Below are 12,092 nucleotides of genomic sequence, written 5' to 3' on the forward strand. Positions count from 1 at the left end.
TTATGGATACCTAATCATCTTGTATGTGTGCATGACGTTTTGAATAAGAATACATAAAAGTGTATCAACTAATAAAACATTTCATACCGTTCATCGACGTTATAATTTTGATAGAAAAGGTGAGAATAATAATATGTATAATTATTAAAGATATTTTTACATGCAAACTATTACTACCACTCAGGATATATATCATTGATCGAACCAGGTTAACGACTACCCTTGGTGAGTCGTTATAGAAGGTGTCATGCAAGATTTACCATTATAAAATACCTACCTCCGTGCCAATACTAACTTCGTAGCAACACTCTCGTTTCTTAATTGCTGCAGTATGTAGGTTATTTACTGTACTGTAGAATACGTTATCTACGAGCTTAACGTAAGTGTTACTTCTTACCAAAAGTCCTTTGGAGTTCCAAGCCACATAGCTGGACACAAGGCAGCAGCGATAACCAGAAACCACAGGCAGAAATTGATATTGGGAAGAACCGGTCGAAGAAGGTCTTGGACAATTTGTGAGGCTAATAACATATATACGGTTCCAGCGCCAAATAATGTGAACTGCACACACCCAGAAACAAGTAAGCTGGAATGTAAAAAACATATTAATATTTACATACTAATTATAGTCTTACAATATATTTTTTTAAATGTTATAATTTATTTTAGTTATGTACTTAACAAAATTTTCAGAGGATTATGTTGTATAAAATAAATAAATAAATATTTAGTTCTATACGGATGCTCGTAATGGTGATGAGTCTTCGAAGGTATAGTTTTGTATCATAGTTATGTTGGTTTATATGGTATTGATTCGGTTTTAAAGAATTGCATTATTTTGTAAGCACGAAGCAATTCGGCAGTGTTTTATTTAAAGGTTATCCTACACAATTAACATGAAGTGCATTCATTAGCTTAGTGAAAGACTCCTATGGAAATTAATTGGAACGAGATCTTTGAAGATGTATGATTTTATTATTACAGGTTCTTTATCTTTGCAGTGACGCGCAACACACGAAAATGCATAATGTTACATAGAAGGTTGAGATGGAAGGAAACGAATACCTTTTACACTGAATAATTTACTGTATTTGTTTTTGTCATTAAATTGTTTATATTTTAATTGGTTATTTTAAATAATTTTCAAACTTATATATTTCAACTGAAGACGTTACATCAGTTTTTATGATATCTTGGATATAATGCCCATCATTTAGTATGTTTGTTGTATTTCTCTAAAGTTACCGTTACAAACAATATTTTATCACAATTTTAAGGTCATTTTTCTGTTTTTAGAGCATTTTATAGGTCATATATATTTGGTTTAACTTCCACCCTCTAGCAATAACTGTGCACAAAAATGATCTATTACATAGTAATACTTGAATGAGTGTTCATTCTTTCCTCCAATGTCGATTTGTTTCATGGATACAACAAAACCGTGACAAGGCTAATGTAGGAGTCACCTACGTGTTTGTCTTAGATGAGATATATAAGCAGATCTATTTCGTTCATTATGGATTTCCATGTATATTGCACCTCATTGCTCAGGATTAGGATCGGGATTAGTTTCCAGAGAAACTGCTGCTTTGTTTATTTTTTTTTTCTTTATTTTGTTACATATTTCACATTTGCAAAAGTTTATTTGTTTCGAGCTGGTTTATTTCCTCCGAGCGATGAAATGGGAGCTAACCAGAAAAAGCCACACTTGTCATCCCGAACGATGAAGTGGATCAAACCACGCTCTCTTTTCGAGAAATGATGAGATGGGAAGCGATATAGTGGGACGACATCTTGAACATGATTTTAGTTTAAATTTCTTTCCACAACCTAAGTTGCAATCTACTCGTCGAAATGAAATCTTTAAGTTTCCATGATTATAGCCTATAACCGAAAGAAGGCAATGATAAATGAATGTGAATTAATAGAGAGGAATCAGTAAAGAACGTTGGAGAAAAAAGGGAAAACACAGCGAAACTCACAAGTACGTACTGTATCCTAACCACTGGTTCGTCTAAAAGTGAGCACTCTACCACTGTGTTACTGTGCCCTTAAATTCTATATGCAAATCAGTATATTTTACAGTACTTAGAAAAATGTCTGAAACAAATGTCATAGGAGCGACATGATAACATATCGTATTGTATTGTATTGTATTTATTTTCATCCTTTTTCATACAAATTGTTCACAACGTGAACGTATGAGTTGGACACGTGACAAGAACACTGAATGTGTACATAAGTATACATTTAAATCTACATGCAATATTAAAATAGTGTGAATTTATGTTTTAAAAAAAGTACAATTTTTCATTATTCCAATTTACATACGATATAAAACAACATAACAGTTAATAAAACCTTACATTATAGATATACAAAATATACTTTAAACCTTATTTACTACAGGCGAGATATTCTTCTACAGAATAGAAGCAGTGCTTGAGTAGGTAGTACTTGATTGCTTTATTGAAACCGGATGTTTTGTTTTTTAAAGTGGAAGGAAGCTTGTTATAAATATTTACTGCCATAGGAAATGTACTATTCTTATGTCCTTTTAAACGTGAGGACTCTACATGAAGATCTGACGCTTGTCTTGTATTATGCATATGAATATTTGAGTTCAACCGGAAGCTGCTTGTACCTATCTGTATATCTTTTCTTACAAATTTTAGAAGTTCATATATATATATATATATATAAACATGGAAGAGGTAAAATTCCAAAAAAATTAAATAGAGGTTTACAAGAAGTTCGAGGTTTACTTCCGGTCACAAACCTTAAAGCTCTCTTTTGTAAAACGAATATGGAATTTAGCAGTGCAGTAGATCCCCAGAATATAATACCATATTTCAATTTAGAATGAAAAAGTCCAAAATAAGTTGTGAGCAGAACATGTTGACTGACACTATTTCGTAAAAGCTTTAACATGTAACAGGTTTGAGCCAATTTACTAGATAATTTTTGAATGTGAATTTTACAATCTAATGTATCTGACACCCAAAGACCAGGAAATTTGATATCCGAGACGTAATTCAACGTTTTGCCGTTAATTGTTACACAAGGGCGTTCTTTTATCTCGTTTTTTACTACGTGAAAACACATGTACGAAGACTTTGTTGTGTTTAGTATTAGTTTATTTCTATCCACCCAGTCACTGACGGCAGACATGGTGGAATCTACTGCATTACATAACTCAACGTAAGTTTCTCCGGTTACTAATATATTTGTATCGCCAGCATACAGAACAATTTTAGCAGAGTCTAAACATTGTGGCAAGTCATTTATATATATTAAAAATAGAATAGGGCCTAAGATGGAACGTTGAGGAACTCCAAATTTTAACTCTTTGGTATCTGAATAGCATTTGCTTACTCCCTGTGTGTCTCGAGTTTGACAGTTAATTTCAACAGTTTGCCTTCTGTTGGATATATACGATTTAAACCACTCATAAGCATTTCCCCATATACCATCATCTTGTAATTTTTTAAGTAAAATTTGATGATCAATTGTATCAAAAGCTTTGCTAAGATCAAGAAATATGCCAGTTGTATACTTCTTAGCGTTTAATGAATTTAAAGGGGAATAGAGAAAGGAGTAAAGAGCAGTTATTTGATCTAAAACCATTTTGAGCAGGAGATATTAAGTTAAAATTATTTAGAAAGCTAACTAGTCTTATATACATAAGTTTTTCAAAAAGTTTAGAGAAGGTAGACAGACATGATATTGATCTATAGTTCGATGTAAGATCTTTCTTGCTACTTTTATATAAGGGCTTAACAACTGCTAGTTTCAATGCTTCAGGAAAAACGCCACTACTAAATGAGTTATTTACTATGAAGCATAAGATATCAGCAATTTCATAAGAGCATTGCTATAGAATTTTATCAGGAACTTCATCATATCCTGAAGAACTCTTATTTGTCATTTTCAGCGTAGTATTTAAGATTTCCTGACTAGTTACTGGGTGCAAGAACAATGATTTTTCGAAAATATCGTTGTGTCTACTAACGTATTGTTTGCTAGATAGTTTATTGTTCACGTTATTAGTGATAAGCTTTTCCACTTCATTCGTGAAGTAATCGTTAAAAGCATTTTCAATTTCAGTCGGTTTTTTAATAATTTTATTTTGACAAGAAACGCTAGTTATCTTAGAGGAGGGTTTTCGTTCCCCAGATTCTTTCCGAATAATTTGCCATGTAGCTTTAATTTTATTGGAAGCTTTCCCAATGTAAGTATCATTCTCTAACATTTTTGCCTGTTTTATGACCTTATGTAAAACTCGTCTGTACATTTTGTGGTATCGTTTAAACACGGGAGTACGGCACCGTCGGGATAGTTGATGTAAATAGCGCATTTTTTTCTACAGAAACCTTTATTCCTAAAGTCTTCCACTTCGAACTGACATTTACCGATTTATTTATTTCAAATTTTCGTTTAGGAAAAACAATATTAAAATAATCAGCAAATATACATAAAAAGGAATTAAATTGGTCGTTAACATTACATTCAATATAAACGTCTTCCCACGATTCAGTTTTCAACAAGTATCTGAAATTCAACAAGTATCAATTTAATGTGAGTGCCACGACAACTTGCGTACCTTAAACGCTCTTGAGAAAAACATGAAAGAAATTAAACTTGATATTCATACAAAAAATCAGAGAACAAAGAAAATAAAGTTTGGTAATTAGTTCGAAAAAGAAAAAGAATAAGAACTTGAGATATGTATATTTGTGTGGAATTTCAGGGACGATAAAAAAAACCCAAGCACATTTCTTTTAAATTTTTATTCTAATCCCTATATTTATTTATTTATTTATTTATTTATTTATTTATTTATTTATTTATTTATTTATTTGCCTGTTTTGCATACAAATGAGAGTATTCTCGAGTACGCATACAGTTATCAAAATTACAAAATAATTATATATATCCTATAAAAAAACTTACAGATAGAGTAATACATACATAACTTACAGATAGAGTAATACATATATAACTATGACTTTTATAGGCTTACACATTCATAATATAATTAACAAAAAATTATACATTGTCTTCAAAAAAACTCATTTACCGAGTAGTAACATTTATCTACTAAGAACTCGTGAAGATCAGATTTAAACATAGAATATGATTTGTTTTGCTTTAGAAAGTCAGGTAACTTTTGAAAATTTTTGTACAGTTAATATATACGCTTTTTTGAAAAAACGAGAAATTTTGGGGAATAACATGCAAATTATTAACGAATCGAGTATTGTATTTATGGACGTTACTGTTTTCAATACATAAGTGTTTGTTACTTACGGTAAACAAGATAATTTTATATAGATACACACAAGGTAATGGTAATATTTTTTGTCCTCGAAAGATGGGCTTTCAAGAAGACTTTGGTGACAATCCAAATACAACCCTTAGTGCTTTCTTTTGTAAGCGAAACGTGCTAATACATTCAGTAGAATAACCCCAAAAAATAATACCGTAAGTTATTAAAGAATGAAATTTTGCATAGTACACCCAAACTAAAGCCTCTGTTGTGACATTACCTCTTAGTCTACGGAAGCCGAAACAAATACTACTTAATTTTTTGTTGAGTTGAGAAATATGCTCATTCCAAGTTAGTTTATATACAGGTATAAAAGAACTCTTGAATTACTAACTAACTGATAAACACTTAAACTACGAGTAGAAACTTCATTTGAAGAGTGTATAGAATTTGACATAAGGTACTACTAAGGAAAGAATTTTGGATATTCGATAGGAAAGGAGGGCAAATGGGGGTGGTAATTATGGTAATAAAATGTCCATATTTCTAAATCTCTGAATGGTAAAGACATGAAATTTGGTATATGGATTTCCCATTTGAAATAATTAGACATATATACAGTATGTCACCGTTTTCCGGTATTCCCCCTCGAAAGAAGGAAAAAGGCGGGAAGGAAAAGGATATGGTTACAATTGTTATAAAAGGATGACCATATCTCGAAATCCTTTAAAGATAGAGGCATGAAGTGTGATATTTAGGCTTTTAACTTAAAATAATTCAATATGTGTTTCAGTGTTTTTTACTATTTCTTTTGGAAGGGAAGAAAAAAAAACGGAAAAAAGTAGGATGCAATTATTATAATAAGAAGCCATATCTTGAAATGCCTTAAGAGTTAAGACATGTTAATTAAAGACATGTTTCAGCGTATTTTAATATTCGACCTAGAAGAGAAGAAAAGAGAGTAAGAAGAAAAAGGGCGGGGATTACATTTATCATAATAAGATGTACTTTTATGTTTGGTGTTTGAACTTCTCATTTACAATAATAAGACACGTGTTTCAGTGTCTTTATTTTTTTAAATATTTGATCTAGAAAAGAAGAAAAGATAGTGGGTAGGAAAAAAAGAGAGGTGCTATTAAGATTATTATAATAAGATGGCCATATCTCGGTACCCTTTAACGTTAGAGACATGAAAATTGATATTTAGACCTTTTATTCAAAATAATTAGATATATGTTTCAGCGTTTTTTAAATATATATATTTGTTCTAGAAGGGAGGAAAAGACGAATAGTAAAAGAGGTGTGGGTTGCAATTATTATATTATAATAAGATATCCATATCTCGGAATCTCTAAGTTTAGAGACATGAAATTTGGTGTTTGTACTTTTTATCTAAAATAATTAAGTAAAATAATTGTGTTTTAGCGTCTTTAGATTAGATTTAGATAGAAGAAAAATCGGTAGGAGTGCTTCCCTAAGATGCTCATTCGCGACGCTCGAATTTGTGAGACCTCAAGCTCATATAGATTCTATATGAAATTTGCAGAAAGAAGAACGCAAAATAATGGGCTCAGAAACAAGTAGGAGCATTTGCTAATAATAATAATAATAATAATAATAATAATAATAATAATAATAATAATAATAATAATAATAATAATAATAATAATAATAATAAAGGGAAATAATTATTTGTCAGGTTGTTACTCACCTTGTTTTCCTGCCAACAGCCTTCATAGCTATGGATGCATAAGGATTTCTTGTTCTATCTCGAAATTCTGGATATCGTTCTTCGACTATTGACCAACACATGCCTAGTCTCGTCCCACCGAAGCCAGCGTTTATGCACAATATTATCAAGAGCAGAAGACCAATCCAACCTGAAAGAAATACAAACATCATTTCAAATAATAAAAGATTCGAAGAGGGTGTTGAAATTTTTATAGAAAGTAAATAAAATGAACAAATTAACACGTTAATACTACATCTAAATGTTTGCCCCTACCATTCAAACGAAACACACCCAAAGCAAAGTAACCCTCCAACACTGGCAACTCCAGGAGGGAATGGTGGTACAGTTGTACTCCCTGTTGTTTCACGCATGATCTGAAGGCAGAACACAAGTGGAAATATTAATATGTGCAGAGATGTTAATACTTTGGATTGCATTGATAGATTCAAATCGCACGACTCTCATAGGCTTATTTTGTAACCTCAACTATTAATCTTGGTATATTTAATATGTATAAATATTTAAGTACAAATAGGGGAAAATTAAATAAACTTTACGGCACAGGCATCGGAAAAGACAGATTTTTTTTCTGTTTAAAGTGTAAGATGGATGGTAATATTTTGGAAAGGAGAACAAAAATCAATAATTATGATATAATATTCGATCATAAGTTAACTGTCGCCTTTCGCAGGGGTGCACCCATGGGGGGTTCACCGGGTTCGGATCCTCCGAAAACTTCTTTACTCAACATACACAGTATGTCGGAAAAATACCTGAACTTTTTAATTTTAAAAAAAGAAGTACGTATTTTAAAAACTGAAGTTCCATTTTATTCAAAATACATCTCTTTCGCATCAATACGACGCTGAGTATGTTCAACCAATACTAGCATAGAGCTTTGAATGTCCTTTTTCGGAATCACCTCAATGACTCTCGTCATCGCAGACTGTACGTGTATAACATTGCTATAAAATGTTCCTTTCATGTCAAATTTCAATTTTGGTAATAGGAAATAGTCACACGGCGATAAATCAGGCGAATATGGAGCACTGAATATGTAAAAGCACAGAGATTTGTTTTTTTAGCCAAAAACATCACGAACTGCGACGGTTCTGACAAGGTGCATTGTCGTGCAATAAAGACCAACTGCGTGCCGCTCGATACTTGGGCCTTACGTGAACGATTCGCTTCCACAAACGCTTCATAACATCCAGATAATGTTCAACATTAACAGTTTGACCCTGTGAAACGAATTCCCGAAGTATAATACCTTTGGAATCGTAAAATCAAATCAACATTGTCTTTTCACGTGACTTTTGAAAACTCAATTTTTTCGCTTTCGGAGAACATGGGGATCTCTACGTAGCATTTTGGCGTTGCGAATCGTACTTGAAACACCAAGTCTCACCACCAGTTACAATCGATTCTAGGAATGTTCTGTTCGGTCTGGCTGTTTTAGTCAGGTGCTTTCAATGTTCAAAGCGAGCAATTTTTTTATCGTCAGTTAAGGTATGTGGAACAAATCGATCACAGGCTTTTCGTTTCTTTAAATACTTTGTCAAAATTTCGTGAATCATGTCTTTAGTTGTATTTAATTCCTCCGCCATCATCTCACAGTCGAATTCGGGTCGTGGGCGATCATTTCACGCACTTGTTCCACGAAATCATCGCGATTTTTGTTTTTCTGTTTGGCTGGCTTTGGGTCGTCTTCTAAGGACTCCCGACCGTCCCGGAATCGCGTATACCATTCAAACACACGTGTACAAGATGAACACTAATCGCCATATACTTGTTTCACCATTGTCAATGTTTGTGTAACTGTTTTATCTAGCTTGAGACAAAATTTAATATTGGTTCTTTGCTCCATTGTGTTTTTGTGACGAGGTGACACCAGATACACTCACGTTTCGTGCTATAACTTGACACTCCGTTAATCGGTTCTCATGATTGTGGTCTCGTTTTGATCAGCAGATATCCAGCTTCACGATGATATGTTGCTTAAATAGATGGCGCTAGTGGTTATCTGTAAAGAAGAAAGTTTCGTTACTTTCCCGACATACCGTATATATTTGTACACTTTCTAATTATTTATTTATTTATTTATTCAACAATTACCAGATACAGCTCTGAGGCCATTTTATACTGGATATATAACAATAACAACAAGAATGGAAAGGATTTGGGAAGGTATCGGCCAGGGCCTGTTTTAGTAGGTACCATCCCGGCATTTGCCTGGTAGGATTGAGGAAAACCCTGGAAAACCCCAATCAGGATGATCGGCAGCGGGAATCCGACCTCCCGAATGCAAAGCCAACGCTCTACCACTTGAGCTACTTCGGTCAATAAAACTATACTATAACGGTAAAATGATTGATGTAGCAAGAAAATTTGATCCTACACTTCATATGTACTTTCTCTTATAAAAACAATCTAGTTTGTTTTTTTTTTTTTAATATACATGGAAGTATTTTACAATTACTTATTTTCTTTTCGGGTGCAGAATAACAACCGTTCAATACTACATAGACGTAGTGGCTTGTAATATTGGACCTCCCCACAACAAAAATTTCTGGGAGCTCCTTCGTGGCTAAGTGGCTACCGTACGCGCCTTTCAGGCCAGTAGCCAGCCCCAAAATGTAGGGGAAGGATCGGCTGAAGTTAGGGAGGCCCGATACAACTATATTATAGTTCATCTACATCCGTGAAAATTTTGGAGGGCCGCCAAAATTTTTGGGAGCTTCCCTAGATCCCTGGATACGGGCCTGGCGCCTTTGTCGTGGAAGACCCGGGTTCGATTCACGGCGGGAGCTCATGTGGTTCGGGTTCCATGTTAATCAGTAGGTCCCGTCTCATATAGCTTCGCTGCTGAAAGAATCGTTAAACTCAAAATCAACTCAACTAAAAAAAAATGTGGGTGTGCGACTGGTCTTTCGAACGCATATCGAAAAACAACATATTGCACCTAATAACTTGTATCATATGCTGTTTTATATAACAAATATAATAATAATAATAATAATAATAATAATAATAATAATAATAATAATTATTATTATTATTATTATTATTATTATTATTATTATTATTATTATTATTATTATTATTATTATTATTATTATTATTATAATATAGAGACATTAATAGTTTCATTGGAAGGATTCTCTTTACTAGTGTTGTATATACAACAATTAAAAAAAAGACTAGTGTTAATTATACTGTATTTTAAATTTATAAAAAAAGTAATATATAAGAATACACATAGGCCTACAGAAGTACATATAAAATTGCTAGAAAAAATCGTATAGTATACTATTCACTAGAAGAGAAATCCACGAATAAATTTTACTACACACACTACTAAGGAATCAACGAAAAATCCGGACATTTTAAAATTGTTGAGAATCAATGAACAAAAATAGGTTGCATACGCAAAAATAGGTTTGTTTTTGCACTTGCTTTGCTTTTGCAGTAAATTGTACCTTAGTTACGTCATTTGTTAAAAGTATTGTAATACATAAAAGATAGTGTGAAACTGTGTAATCGATTTTTATACTGTATAAATATAGATGAGGGTGCTGTTTTATTTATTGTATTCCTTGTTCACAACTCCTAAAACTGCTGGTGTTCTCCAACCATTCTGGTAAAGCTACCTTTGAGGATGGGAAAAGAGGCAGTGGTCAAAGTGAGACGGTATGCGGTGGTATGCAATACCCCGTCTGGTTTTTCAGTGATGAAGGCATACCGTCTCTGGTTTTACTTAACGTTACAATGATTAAAACATACCGTCACTGGAGAATAGATGCTAAATACCTTTAATAAGTCCATTTTATACACAGTAATTGACGAATAATTTTGCACGTAAAAGATTTTATTTCTTATGTAGAAATAATTTCCAGGTTGACAACACCGACATTTTCTTACCTTTTCCTACTTTTACTAACAAGTTCACGTAGTTTATATTTTGATATGGCATATTGAATTGTTTCTTTCTTGTGTATGTGTGTGTCTTCTTGCTTTAATGCATATAAATGCTGTGTTTTGAGCATGGGCGGGTTTAAGGGTTGTCTGCTGTGGGAGCGGACCTTCCGGGTGTTTGGAATACCCCACAGTCGAGTGGGGGACCGGGAGTTTTCCCGCAGGAAATTATTAATATCCTCATTCGGTTTTTGAACATTTTCGTGTATAATTCTCTATAATACAACATAAGGGGGTATTTTTTTTTAGAAAGTTGGAGGGGATCGAAGTTTCTTCATGCTCCCCCCCCCCCGCGTTACTACAGAGAAGCTCTCAATTGTTTTCAGTCATTGTGTACATAGAAATGCAATATTTTAGGTAACATACCCTCACTGCATTTCAATATTTAGGTAGCCGGTATGTCGAGTCAAAATCGTAATAAAACATATCGCCTCTGGTTTTCTTCGATTCGAAGACTGAAAAGAGGTAATATGTTATATAGAGATTTCAAATTGTCACACATATCAAATAGATCAGTTCTGATGTCCTAGAATCGCTATAATGACTTTCTGATTTAAGAAAGTGAAGGGTTATTCACATCGGACATTTCCATATCTGTCAATCTAACGTCCCAGGGATTATGCGCTTAACAACCTGACATACCAAAAATAATTCAAAATTTACCATTTTTCTTTTGCTTGTTTTTCATAAGTGAAAGGAGATAATGAAATGCAACTTACCACAATCATAGATAATGTTATTCTACAACAGAAAATATGAACCTGAAGAACTTTCAGTGTTTCCATCCATAGAAATTACAATGTTGCCAGAATAACATTTCCCCCAAAATCTAATTTAAGGCAACGGTTAGAGAAACGAACTCAACTGCATTTGATTACGTATCATGTTCGTTTGGTATCCTGTAAATTACATTTTAAATAACATTATTATGTAATTTTAATGTTAAAAATATTTAGTTTATTACAAACTAAAAACAACTATTATTTGAAAAGTAGTTCACAGGGTTCAAAAACATGATACGTAATCAAATGCAGTTGAGTTCGTTCCTGTAGTCGCTGCCTTAACTGAGATTTTGGGGGAAATATTATTTTGGCAACTCTATAATTTCTATGGATG

The 12,092-nt window shown here is 33.0% G+C and overlaps 1 protein-coding gene across 2 annotated transcripts in view; it reads right to left on the reverse strand.

The window, feature by feature from the left end:
- Window positions 1–12,092, reverse strand: part of LOC145662389 (uncharacterized) — a 55,586-nt gene that overhangs the window by 17,790 nt on the left and 25,704 nt on the right. For both annotated transcript variants that reach the window (XM_081727917.1, XM_081727918.1), the window contains exons 3-4: window positions 6,981–7,149; window positions 398–586 (exon numbers count right to left, since the gene is read on the reverse strand). In XM_081727917.1, coding sequence (XP_081584043.1) covers window positions 398–586; window positions 6,981–7,149 — 358 coding nt within the window. The remainder of the gene's footprint in view (window positions 1–397; window positions 587–6,980; window positions 7,150–12,092) is intronic.

Source organism: Thermobia domestica, chromosome 10 (assembly GCF_964235325.1).
Source record: "Thermobia domestica chromosome 10, izTheDome1.hap1.1, whole genome shotgun sequence".
Lineage (NCBI taxonomy): Eukaryota > Metazoa > Arthropoda > Insecta > Zygentoma > Lepismatidae > Thermobia > Thermobia domestica.